The sequence below is a fragment of the Perna viridis genome, chromosome 15, assembly GCF_037379345.1.
Source record: "Perna viridis isolate PV_CMFRI_1.1 ecotype Kerala chromosome 15, ASM3737934v1, whole genome shotgun sequence".
In the NCBI taxonomy this organism is placed as follows: domain Eukaryota; kingdom Metazoa; phylum Mollusca; class Bivalvia; order Mytilida; family Mytilidae; genus Perna; species Perna viridis.
Window position 1 is genome coordinate 7,392,051 of NC_142459.1, and position 26,439 is coordinate 7,418,489.

General features: G+C 32.8%; 1 protein-coding gene across 1 annotated transcript in view; it reads left to right on the plus strand.

The window, feature by feature from the left end:
* Positions 1-14,907: 14,907 nt before the first annotated feature.
* The window catches only part of LOC148596760 (uncharacterized), a 31,835-nt gene continuing 20,303 nt past the window's right edge, over positions 14,908-26,439 (plus strand). The window contains 9 exon segments of the mRNA XM_088564317.1: positions 14,908-15,010; positions 15,871-16,015; positions 16,585-16,663; positions 18,398-18,533; positions 19,899-20,021; positions 21,094-21,297; positions 22,309-22,364; positions 22,366-22,379; positions 22,381-22,425. Of these exon segments, the coding sequence (XP_088420443.1) occupies positions 14,968-15,010; positions 15,871-16,015; positions 16,585-16,663; positions 18,398-18,533; positions 19,899-20,021; positions 21,094-21,297; positions 22,309-22,364; positions 22,366-22,379; positions 22,381-22,425 (845 nt within the window). The 5' untranslated portion in view covers positions 14,908-14,967.

Below are 26,439 nucleotides of genomic sequence, written 5' to 3' on the forward strand. Positions count from 1 at the left end.
ATTTTATTTACATGTACATACATGTAATACATTTTGTAATTAACTTAATTAAGAATCTTTATAGTTTATTTAGTAAAGTGAATGATTTGTTTGAAATTATTTTATATTTCTTTATTAATAAGTGTTGGTCTTCATCAAGTTTTTCAAATACATGTACATGTATCTAGATGTGTCATCAGTGAAAATCTGTTCACTTCATTGTTTTTGTACATGTATATACATGTAGTTGTAGTTATCATTTTCATGTTTCTAAATTGGATTTAGTCATACTCAAATGATGTAAAAAATATTTGTTATTTTGTCATGGATATCATATATACATATACATGTATATTCTTTTAAAAGACTCTTTAAAACAATGAACATTTTAGAAACTGTAAACAAATATTACTTATTTTAGTTATGAATATTATGAGTACATGTACATGTATGTATCCTTTTAATGACTCTATAAAAATGAAACTGTAAAAGAAGTAGTTATGTAAAAACTTGTACTATATTTTATTTTTATCTACATGTATGATTTGAATTGTTTTACAAGACATTTCATCTTCAACTTTTACAACTTGTGATATCCTACAAAATTTGTACATGCAAGTCAAATGAAATTTTGTTTAAAACTTTTTAAATACATTTATTTATGTACTGTACATGTTTAAATCCTTCTCAAGTTACATGAATATTCATATTTTTTTCTTCAAATTTGAAATATTTCTTACTTAAACTGGAAATTATTTTCACTTATTGTAAATACTAGACTATTTGGATTCTTTTTTTTAAGATGGAATTATTTTCTCAGGTGAGAACTTTCGTTTATGTAGAACTAAGCTATCAAAGGCTTTTCATCTGTATATGTATTATACATTGTGTCTTGATTATTGTATGAACTTACACTTCATGATGTTGAAGAGTGAAATTAATAACACTTTTAAAATACATGTACATGTAGTATTCATTTGTAAATATTCAGTTTCCTGATTATTTTAAAAACTTACAGTTAATTATTTAGTTTAAATAGAGATCCAGTCCAATAATATTAATAATTCTATAGTACATTGTATTACATTGTAGTTCTAAGGGAAATAATCCATTTTGTTTCCATGTCAATGCTGTCCACCATTCATCAATAGTAGAATTTTGTTTCTGACAGTTTGAATTATCAAGATTTTTTTCATAGTGGGGACTTATCTTTTTTTTTTTTTGGTTGGTTTGTTTTTGTTTGTTTATTCTTTTTTGTAGACTTTATTACAATATTTTAACAACATTTACCACTTAAATGTTTTGTAATTTTATTTAATGCTGTAGAAGTTAAAGTTCTAATGTTACAAATGCAATAACTTAATAATACATGTATGTCAATTTTGATCATGTATCAATTAGATTTGCTTTCAATTCAAAATTACTGTGAAACATTATCAAGCCATCGCAGTCCTCCATAATTAGTTTTATTTAACTTTAGAAGAGAAGAGTTATTGCTTTTGAATTTTTCATGTATCCAGAATTTTACTTCTAATCCAAGCAAGTCTGAAATTTTTTTGTGTAAAGAGACTTGTAATAGTATTCACACTGCTGATGTAAACAAAAATAAAACATATTTTACGAAAATCTCTTTTTGTTTGCACTTAAGGGCTAGTTTTAATGTCCTTGCCTGTCTCTAGCCATTTTCTGAAGATGTTTCCATGAGGGGTTAATTTTGCGCATTTCCAACACAATGGTATGAAGCTTGGCTTTCACTCTAGTGTCCATGAAAGGTTTGTTTGTTTGTTGGGGTTTAACGTCCGAGCAGCAATATTTCAGCTATATTCAGACGATAAAGTGTGATCTTGATGTTTTGTCAAGATGTGTCCAATTTATCGCTACCATCTGATGATATGTTTCATGTCTTCCTGATTGTATCTACTAAAGAGGTCCATGTTGGAGACCTTATTAAAGAGAGTTTCTTTCAGTTTCACTAGTATAACAACATTTTACACTAGAAAAGTTTGAAACAGATAATTAACTGCGGTGGAATAATAGTCTCATGCTCTAGTCAGTTCGTTATTGTTGTCTTCTGTCGAATAATGGTATCATTCTATAGTCAGTTTCATCATTGTTGACTGCAGTGAAATAATGGTACCACGCTGTCTTCAGTTTCGTCATTGTTGTCTGCAATGAAATAATTGTATCACGCTGTCGTCAACCGTCGAGTACTGGTATCATGATGTCATCAGTTTTGTCATTGTCTTCTGTGGTGGAATAATGGTATCATGCTGGCGTCAGTTTCGTCATTGTCGTCTGGTGGAATAATGGTATCACACTGTCATCTGTGGTGGAATAATGGTATCATGATGTTGTCAGTTTCGTCATTGTTCTCTGCGGTGGAATAATGGTTTAAGCTATAGTCAGTTTCCTCGTTGTCTGTGGTCGAATAATGGTACCACACTCTCATCAGTGTCGTCATTGTCGTCTGCGGTGGAATAATTGTATCACACTGTCGTCAGTTCATCATTGCTGTCGTCAGTTTTGTCATTGTTGTCTGCGGTGGAATAATGGTATCATGCTATAGTCAATTTCGTCATTGTTGTCTATGGTGGAATAATGGTACCATGATGTGGTCAGTTTCGTCATTGTTGACTGAAGTGGAATAATGGTATCATGCTGTCGTCAGTTTTGTTATTGTCGTCTGTAGATATTTCTAAAAAAAAGAGGGTTAGGCTGGTCTAAAACAAGAAGGGTCTAAATATATTTTAGAATACTCAAGAGGTCAAGCTGGTGTTACATTTGTCTTTAATATGGGAGAGTTGAAATCCATTCTGGAAGATTGAAGAAAAGAAATTCTATGGTAGGTCCCCAGTTGCTGAATCTACTGATGATGATGAAATGCCATAATCTCAAACAGCCCCATGCACATAGTACTGGAAGATGATATATACACAGTCAAAATGAACATGAAACAATTGAGATGAAAGCAGACTTTGATTCCATATTCTTCAACACCATTAGATATATAAATGTCCTGAAAAAGAAGAACAAGAATAAGAACGCTGTACTTCCATGCCTAAAATATGTAACAAGTGAACGAATGACCTGAATATCTAATACTAAACACTAATCTGTTATAAGTGAACTAATGACCTTAATATTTAACACAGAACACTAATAAATTACGATGAAATTTTAATTCTTATATCTACAACAGAATACTTAAACCTGTCTTAACTGAACCTGAATAACCTGAATACCTGTCTATAACAGACACGTTTTAATATAAAGAACCTTAGTGAGCGTACTAATATACCCAACACATACACAAATATGACTCTCAAATTAAAAGTATTTGAAAAAAAGAAAGTTCAGAGGCCTTAGTTCATAGCAAATCTCAACATAACATAAACTTGATCTGTAACTCATCATGATACATTGTAAACTCACATACCAAACATCAGCTCAATATCTGAGAACATTGAGAAAAAAAGTCCTAAAAACTGTTGATTTAAAAGGAATTGCTAATTCTAAGGCCTGTTATTTTGGTATAAGTCAGCGGAGCAGAAAAAAAAAACTTTTAGATACTCATCATAGTAGAGTTACATACCAAATATCAGCTCACTATCTAAGCGTTTAGAAAAAAAAGTCCCAAAAACTTTTATTTTTGAGAATTTGTACAGTCCAAGGCAAGTAATTTCGGTAAAAATCAGCAGAACAAAACCTAAACAAAATCTGTTTATCATGATGGTAGTCTCACATACCAAAAATCAGCTTAATATCTGCAAGTGTTTAGAAAAAAAGTCTGGAAAACTGATGATGGACTGACAGGTCAAAAATATCATACCCTTCACAACTTGGTTGCATGGGGTATAAATATCATAATATCTGTTTAATTGTACCAAACAACTGTCTATAAGGAACTAATTTTGAAGTCTAAATTCTGTTAATACACTAAACTAATTAACAAGAGACAGAAATACTACCTCCAAACTCAATGTAACACAGACAGACAGACTAACATGAGATGCACATGACTAATTAACAAGATGTATAAAAACTACCTTCAAACTTTAAGTGTGACAGACAAACAGACAGACTGACATGAGATCATTTTATACACATGACCAAACAACCTAATGTATAAAAACAACCTCCGAACATGAGATGCACATGACTAATTAACAAGATGTATAAAAACTACCTTCAAACTTTAAGTGTGACAGACAAACAGACAGACTGACATGAGATCATTTTATACACATGACCAAACAACCTAATGTATAAAAACAACCTCCAAACATGAGATGCACATGACTAATTAACAAGATGTATAAAAACTACCTTCAAACTTTAAGTGTGACAGACAGACAGACAGACTGCCATGATATCACAGTTCACACTTGACCAATTAATCAAATGTATAAAAACAACCTCCAAACCTAACATGTAACAGACAGACAGACTGCCATGATATCGCAGTTCACACTTGACCAATTAATCAAATGTATAAAATCAACCTACAAACATTAAGTGTGACAGACAGACAGACACGAGATCACTATACATAGTTGACAAATTAACAAGAGAATAGAGGTATAATAATCTAACGTGAAACAGACAGACAGACACGAGATCACTATACATACCTGACAAATTAACAAGAGCCATAGAGGTATAATAGCCTAACGTGAAACAGACAGACACGAGATCACTATACATACTTAACAAATTAACAACAGCCATAGAGGTACAATAACCTAATGTGAGACGGACAGACAGACAGACACAAGATCACTATACATACTTGACAAACTAACAGGAGCCAAAGAGGTATAATAACCTAACGTGCAACAGACAGACACATGATTACTATACATAATTTACAAATTAACAAGGGCCGTAGAGGTATAGTCACCTAGTGTACAACAGACAGACAGACAGACACAAGATCACTATACGTAATTGACAAATTAACAAGGGCCATAGAGGTATAATAACCTAACATCAGACAGACAGACACGAGATCACTATACATAATTGACAAATTAACAAGGGCCATAGAGGTATAATACCCTAACGAGTGACACACTGATTGATTGATTGATTTTTGGGGTTTAACATCCAAGCAGCAATATTTCAGCTATATTCAGATGATGAACATGAAATAAATGATAAAATGAACATGAAATGATGATGAAATGAAAAATTGGATGGGACACAAGGATAATAAAGTCAACAAATTTTGATTGCCACTAGAAAAAGGGGAGGGATGGGTAAAGTCGGGCAATTTAGCCTTCTGTGGCGGAGCACAAAGGTTCCTACCCCTATCGAATACCACTTCAGGGTTCTTTTACGTGCAAGGAACGTGGTCTCTTTCCCAGCATGGTGCACCACTGTGGTTTGCAGTCAGGTTTTCTGTATTATAGCCTGACAACCCCAGCATGTAACACGCCAGGGGTACCCCATTCCACCAACTGGGGCACACATCCCAGTTGCTCTGTGGGCAGAGCGCCTGGCCCCGCACTAGGTTTCTGAGCACTATTTAGTCGCCTTTTACGACAAGCTTAGCGCTGCTGCAGGCCTATTCTTTTGACACCCCAACATCCACGGGGACGTGTGACAGACAGACAGACACTAGGTCTCTATACATACTTGACAAATTATCATGAACCATAAAGGTATAATAACATCAAGTGTGACAGGCAGACAGGCAGGAAATCACTATACATACTTGACAATTAACAAGAGCCAAACGAGGTATAATAACCTAACAAGTGACAGAGGGACAGACACGAGATAACTATACATACTTGACAAGTTAACAAGAGCCTTAGAGGTATAATCACCTAACATCCGACAGACAGACACACAGACACGAGATCACTATACATAGTTGACAAATTAGGAAGAGCCATAGAGGTATAAGGTAAAATAACATCAAGTGTGACAGACAGACAGACAGACATAACAGACACAAGATCACCATACATTCTTGACAAATTAACAAGAGCGATAGAGGTAAAATAACGTAACGTGCGACAGACAGACAGACAGGAGACCACTATGCATACTTATCAAATTAACAAGAGCCATGGAGGTATAATAACATAACATCCGACAGACAGACAGACACGAGATCACTATACATTCTTGACAAAATAACAAGAGCCATACAGGTATAATAACCTAACGTGTGACAGACACACACACACACACAAGATCACTATGCATACTTGACAAATTAACAAGAGCCATAGAGGTACAATAACCTGACGTGCGACAGAGAGACAGACACGAGATCACTATGCATACTTGACAAATTAAGGAAAGCCATAGAGGTATTATAACATAAAGTGTGACAGACAGACAGACACACATGAGATCACTATACATAATTGACAAAATAAACGACAGCCATAGAGGTATTATAACATAAAGTGTGACGGACAGACAGACACACATGAGATCACTGTACATAATTGACAAACTAACAAGAGCAATAGAGGTATAATAACCTAACATGCGACAGACAGACAGACACGAGATCAATAAGTATAGTTGACAAATTAACTGTCAGAAAAAAATTACTGAAGCTTCATCGTTGGTATTGAAATAACATCCAACTATGTATTATGCAGATCATATTACTTCAAATGTCATATCTCAATTATATGTATTAAGGTTTGCCACGAAAGCTGTAGAATAAAATAAGAAATAAAAATCCATTTACCCCTATCATGATACAAATATACTGGTCTGTTTTCCATAAATGGGAGTATAAGTTTGTTTAAAGTAATGTAGATATACTGAAGAACATTTACATACACTGTATGTCTGCATTACTGATGCTTCTTCGTGTCCATGACGAAGAATTTGTCTTGCTATCCAACTATTGGCCCTCTTCAGAGGATACAGCTAACAATCATATAAAGGCCCAAAGTCCCTAAAACCTTCAGGAATATGATGCAGCAAATGTGTAGTCAAGTTCTGTAATTTAAATTAGAGTATTTTCATTATAATTACTTGCCATTGGCAATAGAATATGTGTACATGTACATACTTTATACATGTATGTACCAGTATTTAAAAAAAAACACAATAGGCCTGTAGAAGTTTGTATTCCAATTTCTAAAGAAAAACATGCATTAAAACATTTTTTTTCCATTTATTTTTTAATACACCTACTGTGTATGAATTGCCATACATGCATTTACAATACCAAATACCAAAGCAATGTTGTGTATGAATCAATAGATGTGTGTTACATACCACTGAAAAGCTGTGTATGAACTATGAATTACCACACATGTAATTACATACTATAGCAATGTTTTGTATGAATCTTCTTACATTTATTTTCATACCATAGCAATGTAGTACATGTATTTACATACCACACTGGCATAAAGTCTATTACCACAGATATGTTTTGTTGTTTTGAATGCTCAAATGATAGACTGTTTTGAAATTATCAAGCTTGGCATATTACAGCACAAGCATAGGGTAACTTCTTATATCACAGGAATTGGGCAATATTTTTTGTTTCAGCTATTATGTGATTGGGTCTGAAATACATGTACCGGTAACCCCAAAATTGATTCCAGTATTCATGGATTACATTTTTAAGAAATCAACTTAAGAATGGGTGTAATTTTTATGAATTTATAGTTTTAACCTTAAATTTATATAAATCAAAAGCTAAGAATCCAGAAAATACTTTTACTTACAGAAAACTTGAAAAGTGCATAACTTTGCTTCTAAAATATAATTTTTACATACTTTATTTATGATATATTAGAATTGGGATGCTTTTGAAACACAAGTGGAACCACCGTTCCTGTTTTCCTTAGATGTGACAGTCCGTGCTGTGTGAATGCTTACACTATCTTCTTATCTGTAATGTCAATGGGAAATCTCGTTCTAGTAAGGTCATTGCAGTACTTGTGTCTCTAATTAATGAAGGCAGTTCTTCTCTACTAATGTTTGGCTGAACCAGTGTTCTGATAACACCAAACAAATTGAACAGTGTTGACTCCTGTTCTTTGCCAAGTAAATCTCTCAAGCACCATGCTGCTACATTCTTTGTGATAAACTGAAAATATAAGTAAAAATACATGCATCATTATGAAAAATTTCATGGGAGACTTTCTGTTAAGTCTTTAAGAATGTTTCTTTATAGGAACATTAATATAAATATATATTGCCAGAACTTATTAACATCATACAACAAGGTATTTCAGTAAACGATAGAATAAGTATCAAATTGCAACATTGTCTGGTAAGATTTACAATGCAAAATTACAAGGAAAGTTTTGACATTTGACAAAGTTCAACTTTACCTGTTGTTTTCTATGCATGGTTCTAAGAGTCCATTGTGTGGTGAAGTGATCAGCTGGAGTATAATCAACACTTCTTGGGTACTTGATTTTAGAAGCTCTGTTATCAGCAATCTTCAACTTTTCCTTACTAAGTCGCCACGGGGCTTCTGGAAGTTTATCTCCTTCATGGTGGGTATCAGTTTCAGTAGTTGTCATATCTGAAAAAAAAATGGAAACCACAGTCTGATGATGTGCAATAAATAATTTTAGCTTAAAAAAAGTTCATGAAGAGCTACATGGAGTACAACATGAGATAACTTCAGCACTAGAATTATATAAAATTTTAGGCAAGTAGGAACAATAATAGTCTTTTACATTCATTTGAAAGTCATTTAGAGTTCATCGGAAACCTAATTGAAAAAACAGGCTTTTTTAAAGAGAAATCTAATTTTAAATAGTTCTCCAAATCTAAAGAAAAAAATATGTCGATAACCATGAACAATATCTGAAAATCTGATAGTATAATGCAGGCATGAATCTGTTATAAAAAAAAATCAATAAAGGATAAAAAATCTTCAAAAATTTTTTTTTCCCAAAAAAAAAACATAATTTCAATTCACTTTTTTGATTTCTTTGCTGCTTTCACTAAAGAACGCAATAATGGTAATATGGAAGAATAACATGTACTTAGAAATAGAAATTATCTTTTTTAGTGATCAGAGGCAGCCCCACATTCATCTTAAGTGGGAAAACTTGGTACAACCCTAAAAACTGAGAAAGAAATTCTTATATGAAGCATTTTGCACAAAGTTTAAGCACAAAACTGTTCCTGCCTTACCTTAATTTGCATAGCCTATACTATAATAAAAGTCTATACTAAAATTTAAGTGTAAGCTACATGTACTTGTACCATAATTTGAGCGAAACTCTTTATAATCATACAGAATATGATAATGAAACTTTCCAAAGTATTTAGAATCATGAACAAACATGTAAAGGTATAAAAATCATGCTGCTATAAGACATTGTAAAGTTATTGTCTTCTTTTAGAAACTTTGAAACTGTCATTACAGTTTTACCATATGCATTTTTTATTTTCCAAAACTAAGTTCTTATTTGGTTATTTTTGGTCACAAACATGATTTATATGATTTAATTCAAGTGCTTCATGTTATTAGTTTTGTGAAAGTTCTCAAACAATTTTTTTTTCTCTCACTACCAGATAAGTACATGTACATTTGTATTATATCAATTCAATTCAATATTTTATCAATTTCGTGTCCGACATATTTTAATTTCTGATTAAATTTTCCTACATTAACGCATCTTCCAACGGTAGTTAAGTTAAGAATGGATGATGTAATATCTGTTCCTTGTTTATTAGATGATCTTATGGACACGGGGATGATCAACGATGACTTCCACCTAGGAGGGCTGAAAGCTGCAGAGGGCCATGTAGTGAAGAAGTCTCCAAGTCACGAGTCTGACAGTGGGGTTAGTATCATGAGTAGTCCAGAACATTCAATTGTTTCAGACTTTAAACATGTCATACTCATCAGTACATAAAATGTAGCAATATAAGATGTAGCACTAGGACCAATACTACTGTACACATATGTCAACACAGTTTTTCATGATAACATCAGAGAAGCATATTATGCAAGAGCAGAACATATAGTTATACATGTATTTTACACCTTTTGCCGTTTTGGCTTTTGAAGTCTGTTGAAATATTAATTTGTATACATGTGTCTGAGGATTTGTGTGTATTCTAGGTGGTATACAGAAGGACAGAAATTGTATTTTCATGTTTCATTAATTACGGCTACAGTTTTTTTCAAAATCTGCCAGGTCCATTTCAAAATCAAAATGAGAGACACTAAGAGAGGTGTGCATGTATGAAGTAAAAGATGTGTGTAGGTCTATCCCAATCTTAGGACAAACTGTAGAGGGATAGAGGGGGGAGATTGGGGGGTGTCTGGCGTACAATGTACATTTCATACATGTAATTCAATTGATAACTTAAAATTATATACCAGTACATGTACTAATATACTGTTTACATGTACAATTCCATGTTTTGAATCAAAGTCTGCAGCCAGCAAACAGCCACATACATATATTTCTTACAAAGAAATTTCTGCATAAATAACTGAATATCATTTTTTCCCTCCGATTTAAATTATCAATGAAAATACTACAATTTCTTTGTACCTTGTATATTTCCCTTACTAGTCTAAGAACGATCCACACTATATTTTTTTCATACCTTTGTTTTTTTTTTATTTTTCCTGTCCTAAAAATGAAAACCAGACCTACATGTACAAAAGGAGTATTAATGTATTATGCATGTACATTCATGCACGTACATGTACATGTATGTACAATAATTGTAAGACTGGCATTTGAAATGTCCATGCACAGTTGTATTCTGATACTACTTATGCTGGCATAATGTACTATATCAGGATAGGCAATGCTATTTGTGTAATTCTAAAAAAGTTGGAAATGTCCGAATGTCATTATCTTTTTACTTGTAGGAACAATGAGTAACTGTGTTACTGATCAGTAAATACATGTACATGTATAATCCAAGTTATTATAAGGTTATGTATATTTATAAAGGAAATTCGAAAAAAAATGTTTTCATGATTTTGACATACATGTGTGTGTTGTCATTTAAGCTGTTTTCTTTCTTACTTTTGCCACATTGTTATATACTTGTTCATACATGTATATTGCTCTTGTAGCACTTAATTGTGTCTTGAGTTCGCAAAATAAACTTGTCTTGTCTGGTATATGTCTCTGAAAGTATATAATGTAGGTCACCAGAAAATATGGGCTTCCGCAGGACTATGCCATAATCTACAGCTTATCAAAGAAACAGCGTTCTCCCCAGGCCATTATAGCAATGTACTTTGCAGCACTATGATTTCTTAGCACTGTGCTAATCAGTAATTAATTTAGTTAGAATGCACTATGGGCACTGTGCTATAATTTTGGAGTAAGGCTGAAAGAGCTGTGCTATGCCAGTAAGCACTGTGCTATTTAAAACTTATGAGGAGAACACTGAGAAGTGATTGTGGTTAGTTGTTTTGTGCAGAATTGATTTCAATAATTGTGGCTTATACATGTACACTGTACATGTACATGTAAAACTTTGACTGACAGATTTGACCAGAAGGTTGATACATGTGCATGTACAAGTGGAACTCGAATTTTGAATTAAAAATGTAGAAACTAAAAAAGTCAACTACATGTACATTGTACATATAGTAGCTTTATATTTGATTATTCAGGATGTTAAACAGTTTGAGTCCATTAATCTACATGTACATGTAGGTGTTTCATATAATTTACAGTAAATTGAAAACATACCTGAATGTTACATAAACTGGCACACTTCTAAAATGTGACATGATCGTTTAAAGATCATGTCATACATAATCATAATTTTTTAACACCAAACTTATATACATGTACATGTATGTTTGAATTTCCTTTTATTTTAACCATCTTGTTGCAATATACATGTACATGTAATGTAGGAATAATAGCATGTTTATAAGACCAAGAAAAATAAACACACACAACAAAAAAGAACATGAAATGTACATGTATAGAAAAAAAAAAGGAGTAACCCAGAATCCACAAAAAAATTGTGAGCATGGACCCGGCGAATTGGTAGAGAAAGCATACTCTATTATCCTAGAAATAACTGCTGAGTTGCTAAAGTATTTCAAGTCCAGGTACTAAGGCAGAAGTAGTTGAAAAACCAAAACACTAAAAACTTCTACTATGGTGTAATACATACATGTAAAATAAGCACAATTTGCTCAACATTCAACAAAGTAAAGGAATATTAGCGGTGCGGTGACAGTAGTGAAAGAGAAATGTTCTTTTGGAATTCACAATGTTACTGTCCAGATGTTATGAATTTAAATTTAACTGTTTAAATTTATACATGTAGCTTCAGCAATACATGTACACTACAGCTGTAAATAAAAAAAGAAACAAGATTAATCAGCTGTGACAGTCATTTGATTCTGAAGCAAGTAAGGTTTGTAGGTTTTGAAAAAATAAATCTTGATCTGTCATAACATATCAGAAAAAAAAGTCTTCTGTCCTTAATTATATATGAATTTTATTACACGTCAGAAAAAAAAAATTGCCTAAATACTGTAATTTGAGAATTTTTTGTGAGCACTTATTACAATTCTTGAATGATGGAAGCAAATGCGATTAAAAAATAATGCAATTCCACAGAACCATACATTGAATATTATGGACTTGAATTTAGAATGCTAGTTCTAACTATTCTGATTCGTGCCCAGTCACATTTTTCAAATTAATAAAAACTCACAAAAAATTTCTGAATTTACAGTATTTACACCCACTCCTTCAACAACTACATGCAACTTGTCACCTACACAGAAAGAAAACCATAATGCAGGTTGATCAATAACGCAGTTCTAGTATGGATGATACAATTTACAAGGGCGCTTTCAGAAAATAGGCAATTTCATCACATAAACTCCAGTAGGGAAATATATGGAGTCAGCTAATTCATAAGGGTAAGCAGCTCTGGTTCTATGTATACATGCATGTACATGTATGCTTGCATCACCTTCTGTGGATTAACATAAGATAAGAATATAAAAATATAAAAGTGAATTTTATATGGCCTTAGAGAAGGACTTTTTACTGTTTTTGTATGTGTGTGGGGCGGGGAGTAGGAGCAATAAAAATATGAATGATAAGTGATAAGTTTAACAATTATGGATAAGAAGGATACATAATATTTCATATTCGGCCTTAGGTAGCAGGATATATTTGCTATAATTTATTTCATAGAAGTATTTGTATTTTTAAGTTTTGAAAAGGTGCAATATTTTTTCCCAATGGTTTACTTCTGTTAATTAAATCTTTTATGGCTTCATTACATTTTATAAAATTAACAGAATCATACAAAGACACTGTTATACAGTCATTTTGCATGTTGTTAAAAGTTGTATATTTTTTCACTTTGTATTTCTCCACCAAAATCATTTACTGCGGAGTTGTCTTTCGGGACTTACCGAAGGTGTTCTTCTCTTGAACTGGATGCATCGAGACATTTTCCGAGTATTTCTTATATCACTTCCGGTCATAGTAGTTGTCCGTCGTCTGGAATCAGGTGGAAAAACTGGGTAAATCGATGTTCAAAGAGAAGTTTAGAGTGTAGGGTTGGTTTATTACAGAAATAGAATACATCAACTCGATTTTGGCGACCAGAAATTAGTCAAATAGCGATTTCTGGCGAGAAAAAGATCAATTTGAAAAAAGGCGGTAGCCAACTTGTAAATTCCTTTTAGGTTTTTTCCGAGGTTCCCATAGCCTAGCATATATGTTACTAAAATACTCATGAAGCCCCTGTGTTTGATGTGGTGTACTCCTGGCTGCAACTTGATCTTGCTACTATGCGTCTGAAGTCAGACTGAACTGCTAGATATCTGAGAAACGTCTGCTCGTTTCGGCTGGTTGGTTTTTGGCGGGAATAGTGTCGGGGATTCCCCAAAGCTGCATCCTATTGGGGCAACCTAAACCCCTGACCACTACACTCCCCTCCGTTTTATTAAAGCCCCCCCCTTTACCCCCTGTGTTCCCCTTGGGCTTATAAAAATCCCCATATCCCATTTTTACGGAGGGAGAGCTGCAGCCCCTGGGCCCCCATCTAGTGAACACCCCTGGTTCCCTGCAGCAGTTAAAATAAACTTCATATTTAGCTTTTAGCTTTTTGAGTGTGTAATTCCGGTTGATAAAATTACAGATTTTAAAATTTGCGAAACGAACGTATCAAATTAAACAATGAATTGCCTTTACCAACTTTTAAGTACATTTTGTCACAAATATATTGTATTCAGTAAAATTAGTGACCTAATTCAAAATTGCTGGTCATTTTGACAGCTGTCTTCATTACAAATGTTTTCAATTTTTTCAACATTTATGTAGGATTTTTATCGTTCGATTTCTGGTAGGTTAAACTTCTTCTATGTAAATAAAAGACTAAGTATTTTAAAACACTTGTTTAGCTTAATATGATGAAGGTGAAACCTTTTAATGCTCCCGAAGAAACATTAATAAAAACTATTTTTTTTGTCAGCTCTTATTTGATATGTTATACCTTCAAGTATGGTAAATTTTGTAATGATTTATATTTGCCCTAAAGCATTATACTGATTGTCATGGTCAGACATGTCTATTTGCATTAATAAAGAATTATTGATTTTTGTGGTCCGAAATGTCTTTGGGTTGAATTGTCCAACACTGGTTAACATTATGGTTCTTAAAATTTGCGAAACGTCTTAAAAGATTTCTTTTATTGTATTAAGTTTCGCTGCATTCTGTTTCATTTAGTATGGTTTAATTATGATTTTATTACGATTTGATTCATTTTATCGAATCATTTCGTTTCAACTCTTTTCTTTTATAAATTATTTTCGTTTCGTTTTGGTTCGTTTTCGTTTCGAATTTTTTTGACCCGATAAATATGGGTAATATTGATGACGTAATTTTCGTAAACATTCGGGAGCTATATACTGCAGACTATAAGGCCAACCTTATCTTAGAAAAACTATGAGTCGATTTGTATTTAATTATCGAAACTAGCAAATATTTTCCGAGACTGGTTTGCAAATATACGCAAATGAAGCTGCCCTTATGCTGTTTTTCAGCTCCTGAAAATGCAGGTACAAACCGGATATTGATGCTTTTTCTTGCCATAAGTATACAGAACCAAGTTGATAATAAAACCATAAGGGAGCGTATTAACATTTGCGGTGGCTTTCAACATGTCAGATGCTAGAGGTTAGGATGGCATTAAGTCAGAAAATAGCTTGCCAGACAACCTATAGCATTGCTGGAGTACATAAATGTGATAAAGTCACTCCTTCATTTGTCATTTTTCAGCAGGAGATTTGGTATGAAAACTGGGTTTGATCAGCATTTGTTTGGGCATAACTAGTCAAATGTGTGTGAAAATTATGAAAAACCTTGCATAAAGGGTGCTTCCTTGAGACAAAAATGCTTATTACTGTACATGTTAGTTCTTGAATAGTTGGTATGACCCTTTTGATTGGCTGACACTTAGAAGAATTTAATGATTTTATCTATAATAACAATATTTACATAACATAAACAAAGATATCTGTATTAATTTAACTTTCATTTTAAATGTGTCATTGTTACCAGGCGCGGATCCAAGGACTGGCGTACCGGGCGTATGCCCCCCCTAAATCGGTTAGAAAAAAATTGTCACTACAAGTTTCACCCCTATGTTTTGTCTTGCTTTGCACGGCATTTAATTCAATTAACGCCCCCCCCCCCCCTCCATAAACTCTAATCCTGGATCCGCCCTTGGTTACTATAGCTGTTATTAATTAAATAGTTTTCATTTTAAATATGTCACTACAATAGTTACTATTACATGTACATAAATATGCATCAGAATGATTTCATTTCAAATAGTCATTACTGGTTTGCAACCACTTAAAATCTTACTTCCATCCTGCATTGAATTTGGAATAGTACTTTTTAGTAGTACTTTTAGGGGATGATGATTATGACAAACAGAACAAGAGAAAGATCTTACTTGGGAAGAAAACAGATTGGAAGAAAGGACAGAAAGACAAGGGATATGTTATGTTCGATGAAGATGACTCAGATGAGTCCCTAGTCACCTCAGAGGATGTCAAGTAAGGATTTCCATTTATATCAAGATAGAATGATTCACTTTTCAAAAAATTACCTTACTCTATCAAGGATCAAACCCTACACTCCTCATTGACAATCTAATGACACACTGATTTGGCTAAATAGTGATGTGTCAGTCTCTGTAAGAATCAGGCAGTGGGTAAAACATGCCATGAAAAAAAACACCATTTCAAAAGTTTTATTTGCCTATTTTCACCATCAGCATCAAGAATAAAGGCCAAGATTTTCCAAATCACATTGGAAAATAGATTTATAATTTCATTGAAATGCACCGGATATGAACATTTCAAGAGCAGATAACTCTGTCAAAAACATCATTTTTTAACATTCTATTGAAAAATTGCTGAGCATATCCTGTGATGCAGATATCAAATAATGGTCTTTTCATATAGAGAAAGCATCCTTGAGGGAAATCATATTGTCAGACTGGTTCGCATGCTTTCTGATTATTCTTATTTTGCCTGATTCTAACAAAAACTTACACTTAAATTATTTTGTTGTAAAATTGATCTGATGCTACTCGCTTATGTTTCTTTTTTTTCTTTTTCAGGAGCCCATCAAAGTGTAAGAAGGCCAAAGGATTTAAATTCTCCACAAAGAAAAAGGACAAGGATAAAGAAGAAGAGAACGTATGATTAATTTGTTATACTAATGATTAGCTCACCTGGCTGAAGGCCATGTGAGCTATTGCCATCACTTTGCATCTGTCGACCGTCGTTGTTGTAAACAATTTTTCTAAACTCTTCTCCTCTGAAACTACTTGACCAATTGGAACCAAACTTGGTATGAATGTTGCTAGGGTATCATTCATAGAACTGATGTTGGGATTTTTGATTCGTCAAAAAACATGGCTGCTGTTACTAAAATTAGAACATAGGGGTCAGACAATAGTTTTTCGCATATATCTCCAAAACGGTTAGGTTAAGCCCAATCCTGACTGAGTAAAAGTGTTCAGCATGATGAGATCTATTTGCAGTCAAATTCAAGTCAAAAATCAAGCATGGCCGTCATTACTAAAAATAGCACATACATGTAATGGTCAGACAATAGTTTTTCGCGTATATCTCCAAAATGGTTAGGTTTAGCCCATTTTGAAAGGAGTAAAAGTTTTAAGCATGACGAAATCTATCTGGGGTCAAATTTTCACTTTAATCTATTAAGCCATGTTGGAGTTATTGCCCTTTTTCAAAGTTTTTTGCTATTTTTAATGTTATTTCTTTAAAAAATCTTCTCCTCTGACACTAATTAACCAATTGAAACAAAACTTGGTATAAGTGTTCCTTGGGGTATCCTGCATAGAATTGAAGTGGGTTTTTTTTATCCATCGAAAAATATGGCCTCTCTTACTAAAAATAGAACATAGTGGTCAGACAGTAGTTTTTCGCATATATCTCCAAAACCGTTAGGTTTTGCCAAATTCTTTCAATAGCTGAAATGATCCTTATTTTTAGGACTACAAAAGTCTTCAGGCATGAAATTTGTCAGACATGTTCTTATAAGAGTTATTGCCCTTGGCAGGTTTTTTTTTACAGTTTTCAGTCAGCGTCTTGAAAGCTATGATAGATTTAGACTTTCATTTACTGAAATGATCCTTATGATAAGTCCTATTAAAGTTTTCTGGAGTCAAAATTGCTGGACAATTTCTTGTTTAATTTATTGCTCTTGAAATGCAAAATTCAACCAGGTGAGTGATTCAGGCTTCTGGGAGCCTCTTGTTATTTAAAAAGCATGAGGTATGTAGAGGTCATGCTGTTCATTAGTGTGTTTCTCTTTCCCTAGTTCTTATCAGCATTTATTCTTAAACCACTGAATGGAACTTGATGAAATTTTCATATATTCTTTATTACATGGTGTGAGTGGGACTTTTTTTTCATCAGATATTTTTGGAGGGTTTTCCTGATGCAAAATCTAGACTTTGCTTTGTCATTTGTTGTTCACTGCAGATCAAAGTTGAAGGGTGGGACTAATTAACCTATGCTCCATATTCATAGTCTCTAAACTTTTCATACATTTTATAGGTCCATGAATCTGATTTATATGGTCTTAGCTTATATTTTCTGTAAAAAAAAATGTCATTTCATCCATTGTAATTACTTATATTTGGTTATAAATTTGATATTGATATCAGTTTTCTAAATTTAAGGATGGAGTATAAAAGTCAAGGGTGGGGCATGCTGATTCCTGCTTCCTGTTTTTGACTGTGTACTATATTACTTTGTAAAGATATTAATTAGTACTAAGAGTGGTACCCCTTATTTAGTACTGAGAGTGGCAAAGGTGTAAAAACTTTGAAATATCATATAGACCTCTCTATATAAATCAATAATTCCTGAAAATATGGAATGTGTTAAAATTTACTTTAGGAGGAAAAGAAAGAAGTAAAAAGAGAAGAAAAAGAATGTGAGAAAGAAAAGAAGAAGGAAGGAAAAGAGCACAAGAAACATAAAAAAGACAAGAAGAAAGGAAAACAAGAAGTTGAACAGACTACAGACACTACCAGTAAATAGTTTACTACTTTGTATGCAGTGTTTTCATGTTGTAGATTGACTAAGATACTGTTCTATAAAAAATGGCTGGTGGCTGTAAGTTTCTTTGCTTGTTCCCTTAGGGTATTAAATACTTGTATATAGTCAATACTTCTCCCAAGAGAAATATGGTGAGTAGTTCCCCTAGGGTCACATACACGATGTTGGTATATTGGTAATAGTTCCTCAAGGGAACATTCCTCCAGGAACCTCCATGAAAGTCTTCCTTGTGACGTCTTCCTTGTGAAGCATTATTATTCTTTGTAGATACTTTACCTTAATGGTAGAATAATTAATTGGAAAGAGTGAATTATCAAAATATTATCACGAGTGCCGAAGAACGCCTAGATTTCACGAGTGAGCAGAACTTGTCCCACGCACAGGTTAAATTTTAATCTTAATGCGTTCTCGGCAAGAGTGATCATATTTTGGTTATTCACCATAACCAATTGATTATCCTATTTATTATATAGATTTTCTTCATAATTTATCGATATTTTCAATATGAATTTTAAATTCTGTGATTGGCGGATTTATATCAAAGTTGTGATGTTTTGGCGGGAGAAAGCACGAGAGTGAAATTACCAAATTTATTTCACAGTGTGAATTATTGAAATTAATTACACTGGGAACATTCGATAAAACACTGATATCTATATGATAATAAATTAACCCTATTATAAAGTTGCAAATTCATTCAGGTCCAGAGAATAGAAAAAAAAAACAATTTGTTAATTTGAATTGGAAACCATTCACATTGTCAGTTTTCATACGTCAAAGGAATAATGTACCCAGGTAAGCCAATTTTCTTATTGTAAAAAAATGCACACTGAATTCTGAATAGAGAACAATTTAAGAGAAAAACATTTTTAAGTAATAAGTAGCTGTCTTAATAAGAATCGTGCAAAATCTGAAAAAATTGATACACCACCATAAAAGGCTACATATTTTTATTTTTCAAATTAAGTTGTTTTATGTGTCTATAAAATGAAATGTGTAGTTATTCATTCCAATCTCTCTGCTCTTTGGAGGTTATCAATATTGAAAATCCAATAGATTCTATTGTATTTGAGTTTCATTTACAGAATTATCTCCTTTAATTTTGAAATCTGAAGTGCATTTTATGTAATGTTTATCTCCTAAGAACATGGGTTCTAATGCTAATTTCTGTTTTCTATGGCAATGTAAACAAAATATCAAAAATAAAAATATGTAGGCTTTTTACCCATGAATCACATTTTGCATGATTCTTAGCTTGAGTGTTACATTTCTAAGAAGTGATTGTTTAAGATTGCTTGTATGTCATAATAGTCCCAAAAATTGTTCACTGTAATTACAGAGGAATTAGATAAAGCTGTATTTGGAGTTCCGCTGACAATAGCCGTGGCGCAAAATAAATGTTACGATGGAATAGAACTGCCAGTTATGTTCAGGGAATGTATCGACTATATTGAAGAACATGGTATATTAGTTACTACAGTAATATAAGTTATATCCCAGCAATTAAGGCGGTAGAACTAGGTTAGGGGAAATAACTCCTGAAATCAGTGATGTGTTTTTATCGTATTCAATTTTACCAAAGCCCATCAAGCTTTCCAATGGAACAAAATGAAATCAGTCCAAGATACTTTTAATAAATTTAAAGCTTGCATGAGATTTATGTAAAATGCTGAATACAAACGTTCCATTGATTTGTATGAGTTGTGTCCCTTATTCTAGGTCTACCTTCATAAGTTTGTGTATATATTTGAATTTATTCATCTGTCCATCAATCGCTGCTTCAATGTGGTATTTAAAAGAACAATTCAACCTAATATTTATAATATAAGAGGCTGTCCATGTAAAAATCAGGCAGATCCTTTGATATGGTTGGCATATCGTAAATTTTATCTCTCTGAATTTGCAATGTAATTTTTATTTCATATGTATGTCAAATAGTAAAAAGATGTTTTAATGAGACAATGGATGGCATGGAAAACAAATTTAAAAGTTTATCATGTGCAACCCACTGCCTAGTTTTGGCATCGACATCCTGTTTAACTTGGTCAAATTAAAGTACATTGTACTACACACTTAAGGATGTAGACCTAGGGTAAGGGACATAACTCGTGGAATCAGTAATATGTTTGTATCATATTCAATTCCACTAAAGCCTCTCAAGCTTTTGTTTGAAGAAGAATAAAATGAATCCAAATTAATTAGATGCTTATATAAGATTGATGTAAAATGCTGAATACAAACGTTTCAATGACTTCTAAGAGTTGTGTCCCTTACCCTAGGTCGTATTGCCCTATAATATCTTGTAGTGCGTCCATATTGGAAATGATTAGTAACTAAACTTAGCCAATCAACTTCAATATTTTTTATACAAACACCTGTATTCACCAATAACTGACTCAAATGACTATGATTTGAATAATCCTGTGTAGTACACCCTATGCAAAATTAACCTGTTTATAAAGACCACCTGTCCATGAATTTGCTTACCCATGGAAGTTCACGGATGACTGAACTACACTAATCTTATGTTTCAGGTTTGTCATGCGAGGGTATATACAGAATATCTGGAGTAAAGTCTAAAATCCAGCTGCTGAAGGAATGTTACAACAAGGGGCTCCCAGTATTTTTAGAGGAACATGAACCTAACATTGTTGCCAGCCTGTTGAAGCAGTTTCTTAGAGAATTACCTGAACATGTTCTGACAACGTGGCTCATGCCCAAATTTGAAGAGGCTTCAAGTTAGTAATTTTTATTTCTCTGATTTATTAACTGGGGTTCAGATTTATGTTTAAGGCCTTGTCTCTTCATTCATGTTTTCAGTTGAATCATATTATTGTCACAGGTCTATTATTAGCATTTTGCAGACAATAGAGGGTTGTGTTTTACTATTTCAATTATTTTAATGTCTTGTTTTCTGCATGATATTTCTAAATTGTATCCATTTAAGTATATCTTGCATCACATTATGATACTACAATTCAACACATGTAAGTTGAATAAAATGGCAAAACAATATGAATTATCAAGAGTAATCAAGGGAACCAAGGTTATAGCGGTAATCAAAAGAATGTAATCCAGGGACAAAGACCAGACATGGAAAACAGACATTCACAACAAAGAACATAAAGTAACTAAAATCATACATACAAAGTAACAAAAGTAAATGAGCAACTCTGACTCCACTAAAAACTGGGAGCACGGACCAGATGCACCGGTATGGTAAGCGTCCCCTGCTTTTCTAGAAACACCCGCTGAGTTGCTCATAGAAAGTCAAGTCCGGGGTAGACAAACGAGGAAAGGAAAACTATGACCCGTTGAATGCATCAGTTTTCATGGTGCTGATGGATACACCATGACGATCCACGAGTTCATGATGATGACCATAAAACTTCTGTAGTGATGACTTCAATCTTGTAGCAACATTCAAAAGAATGTAATCCAGGGTCAAAGACCAGACATGGAAAACAGACATACACAACAAAGAACATAAAGTAAATAAAATAATATATTCAAATTAACAAAGTTAAATTAGCAACTCAGACTCCACTAAAAACTGGAAACATGGACCAGGTGTAACGGAAGAGTGAGGGTCCTCTGCTTTTCTAGAAACACCCACCGAGTTAATAAAGGGTTTGTTCTTATACATCTTGACAAAATAAGGACTAATTTTAAGATAATTATTTATCTACTGATATTCACTTACAAACTTTCTGTACACTAGTATGTATTATAAGTATAAATACTTGTAGTTCTGAAGAGTGAGAAGAGTAAAGTAGAAAGATTTCACAAACTGATCCATGATTTAACCTAAACCTAACAGACTTGTTATCTTGGATGATTGTCCACATGACACATGTCATAGAAAGGTAGGTATAGGGCTTTCATTTGTTTTATATTATAAGTATCAGTCTCTGTAAGAATCAGGCAGTAGGTGAAACATAGTATGAAAAAAAAACACCATTTTGATAGTTGCAGTTGACAATTTTCATCATGAGAATCAAGGAAAACAGACAAGATTTTCCATATCATACTGGACCATTGAGTTACAAATTCATTGAAGTGCATTGAAAACATTTTAAGGGCAGATAACTCTGAAAAAAACCTCATTTTCCTAACATTTTATCGAAAACTTTTCTGAGGAAAGACAGTGATGCAGAGATTAAATAACGATTGTTTCAAATAGAGAAAGTATCATTGAGTGATATTATATTGTCAGATTGGTGGAGTTTTGACATGTGGGTTTCTGATTTTTCCCATTTTGTCTGATTCTTATAAACACTTATAAACACTTATACTTAAATACATTTAAATCATTCCTCCACTTAGTTTCTTTATCCTGTCCATCACACAGTTTGACAGTGAAACTTCCTGAAACTGCTGATACTAGTAGGCCATATATTTACTGAAACGGCCAAAATGACTGAACATACACTGAATTTACTGAACATAAAATCATTCAGTTTAATTCAGTTATTCAGTGCAAATTCAGTGCGTTTTGCCCGGGTCGTGTTCAGTGTGTTAAGAATACCGTTTCGTGTGTTCAGTAGTCTGCTTCAAAGTAAATTCAGTATGTTCAGTAGTTGTTCAGTAATGTTCAGTAATTGAGTTCAGTACGAAACAAGAGACTGTTCAGTGTGATTCAGTATAAGAAAATAATAGCTTTATTATCTCCCTTTGACCTCCAATTAAATAGTACATAATGTACATGCATGCAAAGTTACATAAGCCAGCTACACAAACAACTTTTTTCTTAATATTTTGTTTTTGTGCTTGTTTGTTTTTATTTTTGTATTATTTTATTTATTTATTTATTTATTTTTGTATTTTTAATTCTATCTATTTTTGTTTTTGTTTAATTGTGATTTAATTGTAATGCCGAATAATCTTTAAAATATTCCGTGTGCAGTCATCTAAGATATAGGTAATTTATGTTTATTACAATACCATGGTTTTCGATTGTGAAAAAAAAATGCCGATTTATTTCAAACGTTAACTAGACGTATTAAATCGTAATTGTACATGTACATGTACTGTTCTGAAATGTCCGAAAGAAATTATTTAATGTCAATTAATATTGCATACTGAATTTGCGTCACATCGATTTTGTTTTTAACATGTGACTGCCGAATCGTGCAAAGATAAAAGAAGTCGCCCACTCAACCAATGATAAAGCCTTACAGGTCTTTTTTTTTTTAAATATCACCAGATCTGCAATACAAAGGTTACAATAGTATTAAGATTAATTAGTTATAATCTTGTGTTGAGCCCACTTTAATTTAAAATGATTTTTTAATCACTTTTTTTTTTATTTGAGTTTCTGTTCGCTGTTTTCCGAGGAAACCTGCCACCTTGTACATTTATCAAATAAGTGCACTTTAGTTTAGGTTACCAGAACTGGTTCTATCAAGTATCTACTTAAGATACTAATTGTGATTATTTAATTTTGTTAAAATATTTACAAATGTAGCTCTAGATAGACCTACAATGATTAAAATGCATGATAGTAATAAATTTAGCCCAACACAATTAGCTATGCAAAAAGATTAAATCCCTGGTGTGTGTATTGCACTATTTAATATCCCAAGATAATTGTTTATTGCTCAAGGACATATATTCAAATACTACACATAAATTTAAAATTACCTTTCTTATAGACAGAAAATATCTGTAGGTGTCTTCCTTGCAAGCATAGGGCCACATTATATAAATATATATATAGACAGAGACATATTTATACAGGCGCTGATCTAAAGACAGGCGTGCATAAAATCTTGATTTTTCACAAATGTTAGCCACTACATTTTCTTTAATTCTATTTAGCCCCCACCCCCTAACCTTAGATCCTGCATCTGCCCATGACATACATGTATATTTTAAGACTATATTGTATATTGTGATATTTCATATACTTAGGGACTTTCCATTGCTCTAATTACATTTCTTCGTCACCTAAACTTTGCTTCCCGTGGTTGTATTTAAATATCAAGTCTTTAAGGTACATGTTAGAAGATATACTTTTGTGCAATCACACATCTTTCAGAACTTAAATGAAAACAAAGCTGTCTGCATGGTTGATATAAAATTAGAATGAGCGAAACTAAAAGGCGTAAGTCATAAAACAGGGGGAGGGTTGTGAACTTTAAACGAAGCAAAAAGTGTAGGAGCACTATCAGGTCGAAATTATAAATACCTTTTAAAACTGAGACTTAAAAAATTTGAACTTGAATACATGTTTTATAAGATTGTTATGTTTTCAACTTTAAATTACAAAATAAAAGATAGTTAAATTATCAAGAGATTACAGTTCTTATGCAATAACTGTCTGTGGTGAAGTTTGCCGCAAGTTTGCACTGCTTATATAAGTTATGGTTGGATGGAAGCTCACACAAGTTTTCAGTGTCAGATATATCACGGAAAGTCACTTGAATATCATTAAAAAATTTTGTTTCTTCAGTCTGAGTATTGGACAATGAATAAGGAAATAAATCTCGTCCTCAACTCATCATGTGTCGCACGTCTTAAAAGTTGTACATAATTCAGTGCTGATCTATCGGAATTGAGTCATATTTCAGTATCAATCAAATTATTTAGTGTTCAGTTTTGAAAAGATTTAATGTTGTCATACATGTATAACACCAAATAGAGATCTTGGATCTAGAAATGCACATTGCCACACTTCAAATGTGGTTTTAATTCTTGCACAGTTACCATACTCAATATGTAGGTATATAATTACCGTTTAAAATTTCGGTACGTCTAAACACTGCTAAGGATTCCTTAGTGCAGTAAGGACGTAGATTATGCCACGAAAGACTTGAAGGGGTGCTGCTACATGTATTAGAGATTGATATTAAATGCATAAATTAAAAATTTTATAGAAAATAATCACAAATAAGTAATTAAGCTTTGTTTAGGCACGTGCCGGTTTTTCTATGACAAGCTAATAACACATGTTTCTCATCTTCAATCTGATCATTACATATAAAACATATACATGTATATATACTCGTTCATTGACCTCTTTATTTTCATAACGACCTGTTTCAATACATGAAACCTGTACTAACACCCTGTTACATAGTACACTGTTGCATGTGCATGTAATACATACAGATTTCAAACTATTTTCTGTACAACGCATGCATGCTGGTGTTTTGTTTTATGAAGTGTGATTATTCTCATAATAATCTCATCTTCTTAAAACCTACTGATTTTAATTGCGGGGGAGGAGCACTTTTATATGGGGGAGGGGGGTCGGACAAGGGGTTTTCTTCATATTTTTGTGTATAAAATGGTATATTACTATATATATAACAGCAACTCCCGACAATTAAATAATGAATTAATCAAAATCTAAAACCGTCAAAAAACAAATCACCTACTTTGACCCCAACTTCTATGTTAAAATGTTCTTTATCAAAATTGATTTTTTTTTCCATTCATTTGTCTATTTTCGTTTTACTGAAAGACTTGCAGGAATATAGAGCAATAACATGTACACTTGCTTAATTTATTCTAGTATAAATGTACATGTGTTTTCCTAAACGTAATCATGCTGTGCAGTGTCATTTTTCGAAAACTATAAAAAAATACTGTATCATTAATTCATGTTCAGTTTTGAAAAAAATTCAGTTTTAATGTTTTTATGCATGTATCACACCAAATGAAAGATCCTGGATTTAGAAAGCGCATTTCCACACACATGAAATGTTGTTTTAATTCTAGCATACTTATAGGTAGAACGGTACTATTTCAAATAGCGCTAAGCTTGTTGTAAAAGACGCTTGCCCCAGGTGGTGGAATGCTGGGGTTGTAATACGAAAAACGTTGAACCCCAACAATCAATCGACCAACTATTTCTCTTCAATTTAGGTTGGCCT